General features: G+C 42.7%; 2 protein-coding genes and 2 long non-coding RNA genes across 41 annotated transcripts; all 4 read right to left on the minus strand.

Moving 5' to 3' along the window:
• Positions 1-4,415: 4,415 nt before the first annotated feature.
• LOC136529447 (uncharacterized) lies at positions 4,416-10,357 on the minus strand. Of its 38 annotated transcripts, none has more exons than XR_010777325.1 (8): positions 9,035-10,357; positions 8,070-8,280; positions 7,949-7,993; positions 7,474-7,548; positions 6,092-6,188; positions 5,879-5,989; positions 5,370-5,495; positions 4,416-4,679 (listed from the first exon to the last, which is right to left on the minus strand). XR_010777325.1 is itself a non-coding variant. In XM_066522526.1 (8 exons), exons 2-6 carry the CDS (start codon positions 8,234-8,236, stop codon positions 5,883-5,885), a joined length of 576 nt encoding a protein of 191 aa, XP_066378623.1. In that variant the 5' UTR covers positions 8,237-8,280; positions 9,035-10,357; the 3' UTR covers positions 4,416-4,679; positions 5,370-5,495; positions 5,879-5,882. The 38 variants fall into 38 exon arrangements, 1 of the variants encoding a protein (XP_066378623.1); XM_066522526.1 differs by lacking the exon at positions 7,949-7,993 and adding an exon at positions 7,103-7,232; XR_010777326.1 differs by lacking the exon at positions 7,949-7,993 and having other exon boundaries at positions 8,125-8,280.
• A 381-nt stretch (positions 10,358-10,738) lies between these two features.
• Positions 10,739-11,727, minus strand: LOC136527021 (uncharacterized). Its single transcript, XR_010776662.1, has 3 exons — positions 11,592-11,727; positions 11,417-11,494; positions 10,739-11,216 (listed from the first exon to the last, which is right to left on the minus strand). It is a non-coding gene; the product is annotated as an uncharacterized lncRNA (long non-coding RNA).
• A 2,364-nt stretch (positions 11,728-14,091) lies between these two features.
• On the minus strand, positions 14,092-16,292 carry LOC136529108 (uncharacterized). The gene is made up of 9 exons (XM_066522178.1): positions 16,197-16,292; positions 15,995-16,121; positions 15,740-15,890; positions 15,260-15,644; positions 15,119-15,174; positions 14,951-15,014; positions 14,767-14,864; positions 14,608-14,682; positions 14,092-14,459 (listed from the first exon to the last, which is right to left on the minus strand). Exons 4-7 carry the CDS (start codon positions 15,473-15,475, stop codon positions 14,799-14,801), a joined length of 402 nt encoding a protein of 133 aa, XP_066378275.1. The 5' UTR covers positions 15,476-15,644; positions 15,740-15,890; positions 15,995-16,121; positions 16,197-16,292; the 3' UTR covers positions 14,092-14,459; positions 14,608-14,682; positions 14,767-14,798.
• Positions 16,293-16,391: 99 nt separating this feature from the next.
• LOC136529109 (uncharacterized) lies at positions 16,392-17,095 on the minus strand. Its single transcript, XR_010777206.1, has 3 exons — positions 16,830-17,095; positions 16,627-16,729; positions 16,392-16,526 (listed from the first exon to the last, which is right to left on the minus strand). It is a non-coding gene; the product is annotated as an uncharacterized lncRNA (long non-coding RNA).
• Positions 17,096-17,103: the final 8 nt, after the last annotated feature.

Consider the following 17,103-nt stretch of genomic DNA (forward strand, 5'->3'; position numbering starts at 1 on the left):
CTCGCTCGACAACTTGGGTTTGAGCTCCACCTCGCTCGACCTCTGGGTCATGGGCTCTGCCTCACCCAACCTCTTGGGTTCATGGCCCTAGCTGATGGGACATGGCCTGCCCGACAAAATGTGGCCTAGGTGGGGCCCACCACTACCGCAACCCGAGCACAGGAAATGAGGCGCAACCACACACAAACGACCCTCCGCCTTCCCATGTAGGGTTTGGAGGGGCCCACCGATAGAATCTCTATTGAGAAGAGGCCAACTGGTCACCCGAGTCGATCGGACAACTACCGAGAGACAGGTAAGGAGCAGTGGGATGCCCCATGCAGGTTATGCGACTATCACGAATGATGGGCCCAGATTCCACTCAAACATATTCGATAGGAGCTCCCCAAACCCGTCACTCGAGCCGTTGAGGCAAGCGACGTTAGCTCAACCCCTCTGGATGTGGAAACCGCGGATGGGGTGACGCACGAAACTCGACCAAGCCCTACCAAGCCCAACGGGGCTTGGGGGCTCAGGCCACCTGACCCTAACTCGGGAGTCCAGCCGACCGCACAGGTTGCGGTCAGAATGGACATGGGCGAATACCCCGATCGAAAGAGACACAAGAGTCTGCAGCCCCAAAAAAGAGTACCAAGGTGCTCAGCCTTCGATCGACTTCCCAGTCGGCCGTAGGCTCAGGGGCTACACCAACCTGATACACTCGTGTGCACCTGGTGGAAAACGGATTACCAGCGAGTCTCCTCCTCAGGGGCTGGCCACCTGTCTGCACGGCGCGCCTCTACGACCTTCGCTAGTCCCTTCCTCAGGGGTTGGGTGCCCATATCCCTCCGACGTGCCTCCGCGGCCTTCGCCAGTCCTCCCCACGGTGGCTGGGTGCCCGTATCCCCTTTGCTAGTCCTCCACATAAAGGCTGGGTGCCTTAATACTACTCGGTTACCTTACGCGATACAACAAACCAAGGGGGAAAACACCGAAGTTCCAATAACAACCCCTTCACGACTTCATAGAAGTCCTAAAGGAGCTCGAGGGCTCCTGTTAGGTTCATAAATCTAGGGTCCCCAACGGACCTGCTTTCCTACAAAACTTGGCCCAGCAGGCGGCGCAACGACAGCACACGCCTAGGCCGGCCCAGATACACAATAATAGGTCAAGACCACGATCTGGTCCCCGATCGGCACCTCCAACCTCTAGGGGCAGGCCCCGCACTGCCCGACCTCTGGGTCGCAGGCTCCGCCTTGCCCGACCCCTTTCTCTGACCAAGGATACGCCAGACCTCTGCTCGCTGCTCTTTCCCGATCGACATGGTCGGGGATGACTAGGAACAACCGACCGGGGACACCCGCTCGGTGTGGGTCTGAGGAGCAGGCGGAGCGGATAAGGTAAGGTGCTCAAGTCAACCGTAATACCGAGGACCGTACCCTGCCATACCCTATGCACCTACAAGACGGTGCCTCTAGGTCATGACAGACGGACACTATACAACCTTTCAGACTCGTTAGACCACAAACAGTATTGTGGGCACCGACGTTTGCCGTACCAGGCGAACACGGTAGAGCCTGCCAGATGCGTCTGGGCATAAACAGTATTGTGGCCGTTGGCAGCCATCCCGTACCTGATGGCGTGAGCAACAAGACTAGGCAGTACACGTATACACTTTTTCTCTTTCTCTCTTACTTGTAAGGCCATCCCTTTCAACTATAAAAGGGGATATGCTCTCTCCTGAAAAACAACGTTGTCTCTCTCTCGAAGACTCTCTCGATGACTCGAGAACACAATAGCTCAACAAGCTTTAGAGACATACAGAGCATACGCTCCAATACTTAGCATACGTTAGAGCCCTCGTCACTCTCGGCCACTCGGTTCAGAGTCTGACCGCGCCTCTAACACCCCCCTTCTCATTCCTATTTGTTTGTAACCTCACAGCAAACTTCGAGCACCTGGGCTCAGGAATAAAGTCATCGACCGACTGAAACTAGACGTAGGGTACGTTGCCTGAACCAATATAAATCTTATGTCATTGAGTGCTAAGCCACATCCAATCACAAACGCACGGCAAAACTACAAATATTTACTTGTTGATCATTTTTCGGACCGACATTAAGAGTGATTGTTTTATCCATATTTCATTACATTCTACTCCCTCCGTTCCAAATTATAAGTCGTTTTAACTTTTTTGGTATATCTATTTTACTATGCATCTAATATATTAATATGTTTATATACATAATAAAAATGAATGGAAAAAAAGTTAAAATAACTTATAATTTGAAATGGACGGAGTATATTTTTTAAAACAACACCGTGAAACTCTTCACCAAAATTAGTATAATCAATGTATTTTCACTAATAACGCGTTTCTATTTCGACCAGTGTGTACAAAAAGGATCTGATGTTGCGTCAGGTACTACCATCCTATTGCCTGACGGCCACCGATAACCCACCATAAATGCAGCACGCTGGAAATTTCACATGCACGATCGCCGGCTGTGTTTAGGCCCCGTTTAGATCCAAATTTTTTTTTTATTTTGGCTATTATAGTACTTTTGTTTGTATTTGGCAATTAGTGTCTAATTATGGACTAATTAGGTTCAAAAGTTTCGTCTCGCGATTTCTCACCCAACTGTGCAATTAGTTTTTTTTTCGTCTACATTTAGTACTCTATGCATGTGCCACAAGATTCGATGTGACGGGTACTGCGCAAAATTTTTTGGAATCTAAACAGGCCCTTAGTTCGCGAAATGAAAATTTTTGGATGTCACATCTGATGTTTTGAGAATATCAAAAGGAATTTTCGAATACTAATAAAAAACTAATTACATAGTTCACCTAGAAACTGCGAGACGAATTTATTAAGCCTAATTAATCCATCATTAACGCATGTTAGTTACTGTAGTACTTATGGCTGATCATGGACTAATTAGTCTTAAAACATTCATCTCGCGATTTCCAACCAAACTGTGTAATTAGTTTTTTTCATCTATATTTAATACTCCATGCATGTGCCGTAATATTCGATGTGATAATTTATGGTGAAAATTGTGCAGTGGTGGGAACTGTTGAGAAACCTTAAAATAGCGTAATAGCTACTCAAGTTGTCCAGACATCTCACGAGCCACACCACACCACACCCATATGAAGTAGTATTATAAACAAAGTACGGTTAGGTCAATGAAAGGTTTTTGTGAGCAATGCAAGCAGGGAGCTCAACATATATCCATGTTGTTGCAAGGGGATTCATCAAGAAGAGGACCAACCAACTTCTGAAATGTAATAACTTGATACGCAATTTACAACACAAAAAGGGCCATGCATGTGTATGGTTTTATTATGTGCAACAACCACTGAATTATAAGCAAAGCACCATCAGTGAGCTAGCAGTAGGATGAAGATCCCTATCACGCATCAGTGAGCCAGCTATAGGAGAAAGGCCTTCTTAAACTAACCACTCACCAGTCACCAGCCGGTGGACATGCACTCCATAACTTCCCAAAATGTTGCTGTACGATAGCTCCATGGCTTGAGGAGGGGAAATGGACAATAATAGTGAACTGAAATCTCTAAGGTCTAGCAACATTTTGAATTTAGAAAAAAAAAATTCTATGTTTCCAATTCCAAATAAGTTTGGAGTTTAGCGTGACACACCACTGTACGTGATCGTAGTATTAATTGAAGTGGCATGAGATGGATATATACTATAGGATCAAACTAAAAGCGCGAAAACTGATATAGTAATAATTTGCACTGCTACGGCAAGCGTGGGAATGGCTTTAGATTGTAGGTGCAAATTAAATTAAAATGGTGAAAAGGTTAGAGAGCAGCTGTATCCTGTCCATCAATCAGCTACGACGTGTTAATTGCAAGGCCTTCATCACTACCACAGTTTGATAGTAACACACTAGTACAGTACTCATCTTGTGATTGTGGTTAAATTAAATGCAGTCAAGAGAATCCACACTAGGGCTAGTTGTTTCGAACACAAACCAAACAGTCTTGTGGGTGCGGTTAAATGCAGTCAAGATTTTTTTAGCCTACTGTGCAGCCAATTTCCGTTGCATTGCTGTCTATGTACACGGAAGACAAAATGTGGCCAGATATATATATACTAGTGGAAGGCGCGCGCCCTTGCGCGCGGGTAGTTACAGGACAGTTTATACATAAAGGATTGCACAATAGCATAGGGTGAAGCTATATTTAATTTCATAAGATACGTCAGGCTGATAATGCATTTCGAAGCTGGCATCAGAAGAAGCAGTTGTAGGTTTCATGAGCAGCATGTCCTAATTTGCATTTAAAATCACGGGCTGTAATAAGCACGGACCAAATGTAAACAAGACGGAACAAGGTGGGCCTGTATGTTTTCAGATCATGGTCATCATCGCGATCAAATGATAGACAGTAACACGGGGCATGATGGATTAAAGCAATACCTGAGTAAAAGATCCGTACTTGCATTTACGATACAAATGCAGGTGTCTCAGGTCTTTTCAAAGTTACGTTCATGTACAACTATTATGTCTTAGAATCATGAATTGAATGAGTTCTTACAGTTTAATCTCACACAAATCCAACCTATTGGTGCTTGATCAAACACCTTGGAAACAATAATGATGAGATCCATGAGCTGGAGACCACACCACTGGGCTGCCGGTAAGAACTGTTCACTTTCAGCAGCACCTATTCTGGTACGAAATAGAAGCAAAGAATGGGGGATTAGAGGAGGAAGTAAATCTCTAGAGTAAAGTTGATGCTCTTAAGCATTGTCTCTTGGCTATCTAAAAAGCAGGAAATCTAAGAAACAATCATTCTCTGATAACCTACACCACACTCCCTTCAATAAAACCATTCTTTGGAATTGCACTTTGTAAAAATAATAATAATTTTACAGGCTTCCTCAAGCAGAAATAATACGATAATTGAGAAGAGTGGTAGTAGATCTATGTATAGGAAACTAAACAGTGATGCAAGGTGGACATAATAAGATTGGAAACTAAGTATTTACTCATTTCATCAAACGCCCATAGCTATACCACACTATTGGCATTGACTCACTTATATTGTCATAAATACCACAGCAAAGTGCAGTGCAGTGCTTGGGTTTTTTATGGTGACACCTAATGCATCCATGTAGACATTTTATTGAACACCTTGAGGACCGTTCACTAAACATACGACCTGCAGATCAATGCATATCAGTAGGAATGAAATGCATTTAGCGCAGGAGGGGTGAACCACAGATGAAGAATCAATATTGTAATGAGTGAAAATGCGCGCAAATAAGTGTACAAAAAATATTAAGGATCAATGGTGCAATTCTACTGTAGTTGACATATTCAGCATATGAAACAGAGACCAACTCAGAAATTATCTACTTGCATCTGTAATGAACCAAATCCACCTTTTGAATCTAGAATACTTATCAAACCTTCCTATCCACCCACGATAGACGCAATAAGGGACTCCACATAAGAGATAGAATCTCTGTCAATTTTGTTAACCTACATTAGAAACAAAGATAGATTCACTAATTAATATGCCAAACACGGAAGAGAAATACAACCCTATAGAGGAAGAATCTGGGTAACAGACTGAGGACATAACTGCTATGTCATAATAAGAGTGACTGTTGGAGCATATAGGATTATTATGTCAGTGGCAGTTCAGAGGCTGCACATCCCAAGTCATAGGTAGCTGGCTTGCTTCTTGCTCGACAAATCAAGCATAGAAATGTCCATCTTGTTAACCATAAATTAATAGTATATGTGTCGTCTTATAATATTCTACTAATCCTCAAAGCGCCGTGTCACAAAGAACTTCTTGAGGATGCTGTAAGCATCAAAATAATGCTGAAACTGAAATCATATAGTGAATTCAAATATACCTGTTCAGGAATAATTGCAGAGGCACATTCTGGAAAACTGGAAGCAACTCCAAGTGAAGTACAACAATGTTGTGGACAACCTTCCGGGCCGAACATTGTATTTCTGAAGATCTATGGGTCCCAGGAAAAAAAGGACTTATTATCAGCATAAAAGTCTAGGTACTTAGAAAAGATTTAAAGGACAATGAGAATCACAAAGCAGTATTAACTTACTGTGGTAAGATGCTGATGATAAAAGTAGAGTTTTTAAGGCTTCCATGTTTGGAGAGTTGGCTCTCAAGCTCATCCACACATCCGCAGAATATGTTAACTGTAGTCAGATTGAAATGATTCTTAAAGAATTTTGATTCAAATTCAAGTATTTGAGTTCTTGCCAAAAGCACAATAACAGAGAACAAGAGCTACACAGATGGACTATTAGCACTTTAACTTTGACCTCATCATATGCTCCACCTGTAGATGTCATTAGCATAATAATTGCGATTGCTGAAACTACCATATACCTTTTCATTCACAATTACAAGGTTGACATTAATTCTGCCATGAAACCCAAACATATATTGTGGCATGTGTAACATGAGGATGCAGTGTGGGGAGATGGAACGGCATCTTGAAAATCCACCAAGATAGCACGTTGAGTAAACATAGGAGTATATAATAGTGAGAATTCATGAGCAAGTGGTAATCTGTAATTTCTGAAATAACAAAATTGAAATAAGTGTACCAAAACAAATAAGCCATCCAAGTGACCTATATTTTTATCCATCATAATATGATATTTTAATATTGTTTAGATAACTATGCACATATGGTATGAAATTAGCACAATAGTGTAGTATAGCAAAGAAAGGTGTACTGATATATTCTTGTTTTTTCTATGAAATCAACATAACCAACATAACTACCTGAATCTAAATAGGGTGTTTCTCAGTACATCAAAACCTGAAAATTACAAAGAACTTCATACTATTTGCATTTTTTGTATCGATATATAGGGTTGCATGCCCAATAGATTTGTTGGTGCAATAACCTAGTGAACAATGGACAATAACAAAATATACAGTTTGAATCTTTCTCATGGAAAACAGGAAGAGTGCCATGTTCCTCAAAAGAACTTTTGTGATATAATGTTGGGAGGACTATTATTTTGAACAATAAAATCACTTCTGTGCAACAAAAAATTGTAATGGCCTATCAACACACACTATAGTTTGCAAGAAGTACTTGCAGGTATGAACTATTTTGTGTGGCTTCATACACTAAACAGAGAGTAGAAACTGAAGATTTGTAGCAAAAAGGTTTATTTCCAAATTGTCTGATTCTGAAGTATGTAGCATGAGCACCAGGCAGCATCCTGTTCACCACAAGAGAAATAGGAAGGCTGATCTATATAAGAAAGTTTGGGATGAATTAGCAACTCTAGAGCTATGGTTGGCAAGTACATGTAAAGGGTACATAATTGACAAATAATTTTGCTCGATATATTAAGGGCTCTGGCTGGAAACGTTATGCTGAACAAGGGAATTTGAAAACCGCATTATAGATGTTTCAGACATTTCGGTATTCAAAGTTGGATATACTGTACAAGGACTCACCAGTGACACGACTGCATTAGCAGAAATAATGAATCGAATTTAGTTTGTAGGTAGGCCACTTTCAGAAAAAGTAACCTGGAACAAATCATTAGCGAAGAAGAACAAATCATCAGTCAAAAATATTGGACGATGATATATCTCGCAACTATGAAGTAAAAAATATAGGAGCCTAATACATTTTGAGACTATGAATACTGAAGTGTGGTCAAAAGGGGGGAAAAAGAATTTTGCTATGCGGACAGATAGAGTTCTGCTATGGGTTTGGTAGTGCCATTTTGGCAAAAGCAAAAGTTACAATCACAAATACTAATCTGGCAGTGAATTTAGATGTTTGTGCGTGTGTATGCTCGTGCATATGTGTGACTTGCATAAGTAAGCACCAAAGTCAAAACAATCAGAGCTCCGAATCCGATAGGCTCTGCTCGCTACTCAGTGCGATTTTCCCTATCAGGGATCTAGAGCAGAGCGCAGTCACCTTGAGATTGGAATTGGATTCCTCTATTCCTGATGTCTTCCTTCACTAAAATGAACAACCGTATGATACCCACCCTATAATAATACATTCTCGTTGGCTTGTGCGTGCACTCGTGTGGTACCTGGGGGGTTGATCAGTGTGGGTTAATCGCATGATGTGTACGGAGTATGTGATACTTGGAATAGAATGGGAGCGGGGAGCGGGCAGCTGAAACATTTCAGGGTGACATTGCGGCTTGTCCGAGAAGCTGCTGCACTTTATAGAGTCAGGCAGTGTCTCCTGCACCATCACACTTGCAGCAGCCTGTCACACTCAACCACAACAGACATAGCCTGTACAGACAGAATGGTCTACACAGTTAGCTGAACCTTTCCTAGAAAGGAGTAGAACGTCAGAGAAAGGGCCTTCGTACATAAAACTAAATTTTTGAAACTAAAATGATCAAATAACCTATCGGTAAAGCATAACAGCTGCCTAGTTGTGGCATCTTTATGACGATATGGTAAATGATGTATCAATTTCTCTAAAGATCGATACCTAAACCAAATAAAACTCGTAATTAAAGTGATCTATTCCAAATATACTATTTGGTAATAACCACAAATAAAAGAGCAGAACATGTACAGAAAGATCACCGGTCAACCATAATCTAGTATGGTTAGCAAACCTATTTTAAGTAAAGGACAAAATTAAAGGTGATCAGATTGCTAAAATTTAAAACTGCAAAGTATGTTGTGACCCTTGAAAAGAACCAATATGTAATCAGTCTTGTGTAGCACTAAACAGATAGGTTTCAGGTAATCGCATTATTAAGGCAAATTCACCAATGATAAAAAAAAGCAGTACAATGAGCCACTAAAATTAGCATTCATGTTTCTGCAAAAATCAATTTGTGACAAAATAAGGACAACAACTGAATCTACAAGAAGACAACTTCCAAAGAAGTTTGTTGTAAGTATGTTAGAGCTAGCAGCATTTAACTTAGATAGTGACCTTAAGCTGAGTTATGTTTTCCTCATTGCTTCTTTGATCAAGTAAATTTTGTCTAGCTTTACAAAATCAAGCTAAAGACTACATATAGGTTACCTGGTTTGTTCAGTATTGATATCGGAAGCACATTGGACAGCCTATGCAGACCTGCAAAAATGTAATTAACTGATCAACTTTACCTGTTATTCTCATTCGTTAAGTTTTAAGAAAAATATGGAGGAAAGTTTATATTACAAAACCACTAAACTTGTTCATCATAGAGGAAGATAAATATTTTGCCACAACGGCTCGCTGCACCTACTGATCAACATGCACTAATTTAGGCATAGATAGAAAAAAACTATAAAATTGGCTCGGCAATGGACAATGTAGCTAGTTTATTTTGCTAAACACAAATTATAGTACTAAAATAAATTAGGCACCGATAATTCTACACTCACAAAAGAGAATTATCCAGTTTGACATGCTTGAAGAGCAACCAATACAGGGAACACATTGGAAAAAGCGAAGATGAAGATGCGCTGAACTTATTGTAAGATGAAAAGGAAAGGAAAGGAAAGGAGGCCAACTGACTGTGGTACTAAGACAAGAGCATGCAAATTAATCTACCAAAGGCCAATGCCTTTTAGGTCTGTCCACAACACCGCAAATTTAATTAGTGTTCGTGCTCAACAAAGATGCTATAACAACCTTATAGGAACTACTTACAAAGTCATAATCATATTGCTTCAGCAATTCCAGCTCTAAAAATATATGCAAAAAGATGATTGTTCGATTTGTCATCAACAATCCAACATACAAGACATGCAACAGTGGGTGTCCCGATTCTGAAAGAGATAGTGACAGAAGAACAATAGAGTGCAGCAACAGGGACAAAATCCCCATCGCTACTCACTCCAACAGAAGCCAACAAAGAGGAGCACACAGGGGCGATGAGCGAACTCCCCAGATCCACAACATGCGCGCAGGGACCCGACGTTGCAGGGTGTCCGGTGCTAGAGCTACCGCCCCGGAGAGCGAGAGAGAGCGAGAAAGAGAGAACCAGACCGGCTCCAGCCCGCAGCGGTGTCAGTGGGGAACGGGCAGCCATGGCCGTGGGAACCGACGGGTCCTACCCACGCTGCGCCGCGTCGCAGGGCGCCGTTCGCTGTGGGTCTGCCGCCACCGCCGCCCTGCTCGGCCGTAGCGCTAGGGTTTTGCGGAGCACAGCAGCAGGCGCGAAACGGTGGGAGGAGGCAGCGCCGGGGGGCAGCAACGTCGGCGGCCACCGGTGGGGCCCGCTCGCTCGGCACAGTGGCCGGTGGCGGCCACCGGCGGGGCACGCGCGTGGCGCCGCGCCGCAGCCCGGGGGCGCCGTCACTCTCCGCCAGCACCTGTCGGGGTGAGCCGACAGTGGGGGGCTGGCCGGGATGACGCGAGGGGGGGGGGGGGAGGAGGAGGAGGGCGGTCGTAGCCACCGTCGTCGTGGCAGCGGGAGAAGAGGCGGACACGGCAGAGGCGATGCCTGCGGGAGAAGGGGCGTCGGGGTCGGGAAGAAATGTCGGGGGAGGGGAAGAAGCGTCTAGAAGGAGAATTAGAAGTTGGGTATATATTTGACTGTCTAGATTCGGGCGAGAAGCTGTGGAAGCCGGAGAAGCTATGGAGAATGAGGAGAATCCGCTCTTAGCAATATCCGGCGGAAGCAATCTGAGCCACTCGTTGCGGGAATCAAACGGATGAAACAATTTGGGGTGACGTGGACGGTGGTTCTGTCAGGAAACCACCTCGGGCTTGTATAGGTACTAGTGTCTGGGGCGCGCGCATTCGCGCGCCCGTGAGGTGTTGGGGCAACTAATTGCAGGGATCTAATGTTAGTGTATTTGTGCGAGATATAGGATGGTGGTCCATTAGTACACCGAAGATTAAAAGGTATCTATATTACAAGAGTATTTGCTACTATCATAGCACATATGTTCGCGATCACATATAGGCTATATAAAAATTACAATAATTAGAGGCGGCAGTTGATAAACTTTTGGGCTAGCAGACTCTGTTGAAGTAGCCGTTTTGGCGCGTGCGCTTGTCTTCAGAGTCACCGACGCTGCCTGTTTCCTAACTGGATTCATCAGTTTCGGAGTTGCGCCTTGGAGTAGCTGTGGCGGACCATTGTTTACAGAGACACAAGTTTCATAACTGTAAATTAGTAAAGAGTTGTATGTGTAAATAAGTATTAGCATGGACTTACGGTTGTAGTAGGAGTCGTCTTCAGGTGGATGGAGACGTGGGCCTGCACAAGTAACTGCATGATATTAGTGTTTGTGTTAGAGCGAGTCATTGATTTGTGTGCCTAATTATTTTTGTATGCAGATAATGATAGCCGATGACTTTGTTTTGTAGGAGGCATTAGTTTTTTTTAGGTTATGTGGCTGTACCTATGGGATGTGGTAGCAAGTATAAATATAAGGAGCTGTTTTTGGAGTTGATGACTTATGGCTGTACCATGTGGATGAGATGTGATCTCATCATCGGAGTAGGAGTATAGGTCGCGGCGGTCTGGCGTATCAAGCACTGAGTCTCCTGTATGAAACAAAAGGAGAAAAAAGAGTTACTGTGATAAAGCAAGCATAGGTAGGTGGACGTAGTAATTCTCGTTGCGCTGTTAATCAATAATTACCTTGAATATGAGAGATGCGTTCCTCTGGTGGAGTGTCCCTGCCTTGCATTTGCTCTGTGAGTATTTCATATTTCAGTGCCCAGATATCGACAATATCATTGGTCGTAGGTGTGTGTCTGAAACCTATGTGGGCTTGGAGGGGTAGTGCAGAGAGCTAGGCACGGACTGTTATTTCATATTGGAGAGTAGCAGGTATGAAGTTTATTTCATTGATAGTGCAAAGTCTATCAAACAGGAGGTATATGACTGAGCTGGAGCATAGGTGCGGTGGTATGCCAGAGACGTAGATGATGAGTCGCTCGTATGGTTCATTTGTAGGGGTATCCCTAGCGAGGTGCAGATTTAATGGATTGGATCTGAGCAAATCCTGTAGTGGAACTAAGGTGGCACCGTGTTGTGGTTTCCATGGCATGAATACGAAGCTGTTATTGTTGATCCTTATGAAACAGCTAGTTAGCAGGTGAGTTTTGGCAGCTGGTGTGGGTAGGCGAAGGAAAAATCCTAGTCCATAGTAGGATATGCTTTCGAGGGTTACGGTGATTCCATGATGCTGGTAGATTGCATCTTTGAGCTCATAGGCATTGCATGAGAGTGAATCTGTGTCTGGAGCAGCTACCATGATGGCATTGGCAAAAGAGTTTGTCTCAAGATCTGTCAGGTCTGTGTTGTCGATGATTGTAAGATTGGAGAAAGGGGGTCTTGGCATCTATATATATATATATATAAAACAGTATTAATGTAATATCTAAGAAATTTGTTGGCATATATTGAATAAAGGCCGTCTTCGTATCTATTAAAAAAAAGGAGCACCATTGTATGTTGTCTGCAGTGTGCAGGGAAGAACTTTATAGTTACATTCCTGTGGTTGTTTTGGTGTCTTAGCACCGGTAGGTTGTCATGGTCTACTTGTGACTTGTAGTATGAGTAAAATGATTTGTGGAAAATTTGGCTTCTTTGTTGGTAACGACGGTAACCATGGGTGCATGAATCATAATCGTAGATATTAGGCTGAGCAACGAATGAGGGTGAGGCGAAGGATGTATACCTTGTATCCGTGGTGGATAGCAGCTACACGTTTTCTTTTGTCGGAGATAAGAGGTTCGCCGCGTCTTGTCCCCGCATCGCCGTGGCCACCAAATTGGGCCAATGTTTTGCCTGGGCAATCGCCCACTGTGTGCTCGCCCCGTGCGGTCGCCTCACTTCTAGGTAGGGCCCGCCCTAGGTGAGGTCGCCATGCTTGCCTCTTGCATCGCCGCGTCTGACCGCTATAGCCAGGGCTGAGGTTTCCTTTCTAGGGGCTGCGAGGAGCGAGCGGCGTGGAGGAGGAGGAGGAGGAGCTGCTGCCTCGCTGCTACCATCTCAGATGGGAGGAGGAGGAGAAGGAGCAGGGAAGCACAGCGCGGCGGCGGATGGCGAGGTCGGCACCGCTCTGATTGTTTACTAGCGTGGTCGAGGCGTGGATTTGGGGAAAACAAGCGGTGGGGTGGAAGCCGTCGTCTGTTTTAGATAAGGAGGTTGGGGCCTTTTTTTTCTATGACTGGAACGGGCCTATGCGGGCTTATGCATATTTGCCTGATGGGCCTATGCGGGCTTTTTTTGGGTCCAAATGAGTTTTGGTATAATGCTGTGTACATTTTTTTTGTCTGGTTTGACGACATGGCCAAGCATATTTTTGTGGAAGAAGCGTTAAACACCTGAGCCAAGAGAAAAAAAAAGCAACGGTAGTCACCATGAAATACTAAAGAAACGATGCCGCGCTTTTTTTTTGTGACCTCCTAATTGGGCTTGAATCAACATAGAGAAACACTAACATGAAGAACAACATTGCTGCACGGTGGTGTTTACCATCTTGGTGGATGAAAACTAAAAAGATTGCATACAGATGCCGCAGCATCATTATGTATACAAGATCATGGATGTATGCATACAATGGTCTATCCCTGTCAAACCAAGATAAGATCAGATGGTCGGTGTCTAGGCTCTGGATACTGATATATAGGCGATGGACAATGGTTAAATACGAAAAGGTTGCTTGTACAGGGCAAGACTCATCCACCGGATCATTTGAAGGAATCCAACATTCAATATGTAGAAATCATGACAGTGCTATGCATGTACTTAGAACGCTGAATCTGAATCGGTGAGCCATCGCAAGAGTATCTTACAGTTTTGTTGAAAACAGCATCAAGTTCAGAGAATCAATCTACACCCAGGCTACAACAAAGGATATATAGTTGACAAATGCAAGACCATGCGAGTCTCAGCGGAGCGAACACTTGCCATTTCAGAATGATCATGATAGACTGACAAAAGCGAAGAGGCTGCTCTGTTTCGAGCACGCCGTCACAGGCTATAACAACAGTTACAGGCTGATCCATATAGGAACAGCTGCAGTTTGACTGCTATAGTAATTAAACGTCCAATTAAGAATGAGGGGCTGAAGGCATAGCAGCAGTCATAGACTGACTGGTAAAGGTCCAAGCTGTAGGACAGATGAAAATACAGGAAATAGTTAACACTACATAATCTGTGGTTCAGCATGATGTGTTTGCCATTGCAGGAAGTTCACATGTTTATAACATGCCATAGTTTAAGCAGAGATAAACTGAGCTGATCATGAGTACAAGCATAGAATATAAAAGGAGACTAGGAATTATACAGGGAAGAGGCTCCTGTTTTAAGTTTGGAGTTGAATTGTTCTAGTCTTGGTGAACATTGTACCATATGAAAGAAGCCTAGGAACTGTACAGGGAACAGGCTCCTTTCTAAGTCCATGCGGCTACAAAACACTGAAACATAGTTTCATAGCATAGACAACAAGAGTTTGCAGCAAAATCTTGGAGCATTCGGTTACATCATCGGCATTACCTGTTTGAAAAAAAAAATTAGTTAGTGTAAATGAACAATGCAAGATTTCTTGTTGAGACTGTTTTGTGTTATCTGAAGTGAACTGATGGATTGATCCCAACTCTGTTGTCATAAATGTATTTTGCGTGTAGCTGATGTATAAGATTACCTTAGCGATACCAGAAAGGTATTTTAGCTGTGGGAACCATTCTTTGCAGCGCGGTCTTCAGAGAGAGACCTTGCTCTGTAATTTTTTAAAGAGTCAGTAAACAAAGAGAAGTGATATGGGTTTATAAATACGTGAACCATATTAGTGTTTCTAGCATACTTCTTGGATTTTGTCTTCGATGATGAAACATCCTACGCAGCAAGTCTTTTAAGGTCGTTGATGGTTTGGTCTTCTTCATCGTTCTGAATATTATCATGCTATAATTTGTACCACGAATATGTTAGAGCTTTCTGTCACTATGATATGTATGGAATACTGAATTATATACATCAATGCAGCTGACCTTGTTCGTCGAATCTGGGTGGCCGAATAGGTTCCTCTGAGCATGGGGATGAACCGGCGACGATCTTACAGAGACAGAGAATGAAGTATTATTAGATAAATGTATTGACTAAAGTCTGTCGTGTATGGATCATGTAAAATTGCTGGTTAGAGTATTTTTTTAAAGCACCTGGTATCATCATCTTTACAGGTCTCTTTATCAGTGTCAAGAGCTAGTATTGGAGTCTGTTTCATGTCACAGCAAGACAAATATGGCAGTATGTTTATAAACATTGGTGTAATGGAATAAGCTTGTATAGGATCTGGTTACCTGTTGTGTTCCTGACTCAATCAGAAGCACCTCACTTGGGTGTTGTGGACTATTGATATCTGTAGAGGCATTTGTTGGGTTCTCTTCTTCATACTGAGACATAGAAATAGTGTCTGTTTTAGACTGTTTTGCTGGTCTTGCTAAAACAGCCTTGACTTGGTATTGTTTGTATTTTGTGCTCTTGCATGAATCATTAGTAAGATCAACAGAGAGCATGAACGTGCTGTTAATGATCTTCTATAATGGCTGAGGCAAGGCATCTCGTGGAGCTAACGGGTTCATCACTGATTCACAGTCTCTCTGAATCATTTTGTAGGCTTCATCATCATAAGCAAAGAACCTAGCTTCACCTGTCTCATCTCTTGCTGTGAACGATATTAGATACCTGTGCAATTTAGGAAACAGTGGATCTGTAAGTACTTAGAGAAACAGTGTGTGTATGCCTGTATTTTAGGCGGAAGCGGTTTCAGCAATACGGACCTAGGAACCATAGTTGTGCCTTGACATTTTGGACATTTATAGCTTCCATCTGCCTGCTGTTCAGCCTTTTTTTACACAGTTTGCAAGACATGTACCACCAGCTGGTTGTGTTTATAATGGAGACAACTATTACCGTGCACTTGAAGGGTCCCTGTTCATATTATAGAGTTAGTAGATAGGTGTGTTTATAAACTGTTACCGTGTTTATAATGTAGAAAGATGTGAAAAGATGAGTGTAATATATGTGATACGTACCTCTTCATCAAAAGGGTCAACCTGGTTGAGTGCATCTATAGTTTTCTCTGGAAGCTCGATGTCTTCAGCTGGAGAGTGAGTGTCTTCACCTGCTAGTCGATTGATGTACACCGGGGTGTTTTTGAATCTGAGAACGGCAATTTTAGTGTTGCAGCATATGATGGTTTAGTTATATATGAGGTCAGGTCGATGAAGGCTGTACCTAGAGTAGAAAGGACGTGCCTCTGGAATGTTGGGGTTGAGGTAGTAGCAGCAGGCTGAACTTCCTGTCAAGCATGGTTTACCTGCGAGACGCCAGAGGCGAACAATTTTCAGAACAAAAAAGTATGTTGGTTTATTATGGTAGATGGGTGTATACTTATGATCTTTGGTCTGAAATGTAGAAGATAAATTACCATTATTTTTAATATCTTCTCGTGGTACGCATCTAACAAGGCAAACAATAACATTACCAGCCTCACTGTCGTATATATTGTTAATGTTGAAAGCTCTAGCATGCTCGCTCCACAGGGTAATCTTGATCATATTGTCTCTAGATAGGAATTAATTCTGGATGAATATATATTTTTACATCTGTATAGGCGGGCGGTAAGTGCAAGGTATTGTAGTCTGTGACATAGGCAGTTACATACCTTAGATCCTTGATATAGATCTCTCTGAGGGTTTTTGCCTTTTCTTGGTTCTTTGGCACAAATGTATGTGTTGCTTCGTACTTGACGAGGTAACCAACGACATCTTAAAAATTTAGAGGCCAACAGCACCAGTCAACAAGAAAATGACTAATTGAAAGTGAAGATAGAGTTTATCTGCAACATATTCTAGACCTAGAACAAACCTGTTAAGTTGTAGACCATTCGTGTTGGTTTTATGGCTGGGAACTGAGTGATCCTATAAATGTATTCAGGAATTGTCTGTGGAGGGTTTTGAACAACCTCAACAGTTGTCTGGGCTGCCATCTCTATCATCAGATCTCTGTCAACTGGCCTATAGCTTTTCTTCGCACTGTCAACGAGAAATTTCTTGATGATATAAACCTTTCCAACTTCAAAAAGAGATGCCTTGGATTTGATTAGGTCATTTGAAATCTCTGCATACATGGCGTGTCCCTG

This window comes from Miscanthus floridulus, chromosome 19 (assembly GCF_019320115.1).
Source record: "Miscanthus floridulus cultivar M001 chromosome 19, ASM1932011v1, whole genome shotgun sequence".
Lineage (NCBI taxonomy): Eukaryota > Viridiplantae > Streptophyta > Magnoliopsida > Poales > Poaceae > Miscanthus > Miscanthus floridulus.

Excerpts from the sequence above, each read along its gene's own strand:
- LOC136529108 (XM_066522178.1), bottom strand. The coding sequence starts at position 15,475 with ATGCTCTCTGTTGATCTTACTAATGATTCATGCAAGAGCACAAAATAC. Across the intron at positions 15,015-15,118 it reads TGTAAAGATGATGATACCAG|ATCGTCGCCGGTTCATCCCC; the intron begins GTGCTTTAAAAA and ends TGTCTCTGTAAG. Across the intron at positions 14,865-14,950 it reads ACCCAGATTCGACGAACAAG|CATGATAATATTCAGAACGA; the intron begins GTCAGCTGCATT and ends TACAAATTATAG.
- LOC136529447 (XM_066522526.1), bottom strand. The coding sequence starts at position 8,236 with ATGGTGCAGGAGACACTGCCTGACTCTATAAAGTGCAGCAGCTTCTCG. Across the intron at positions 7,549-8,069 it reads CACACTGATCAACCCCCCAG|GTTACTTTTTCTGAAAGTGG; the intron begins GTACCACACGAG and ends GATTTGTTCCAG. Across the intron at positions 7,233-7,473 it reads CTAATGCAGTCGTGTCACTG|GATGCTGCCTGGTGCTCATG; the intron begins GTGAGTCCTTGT and ends TGTGGTGAACAG.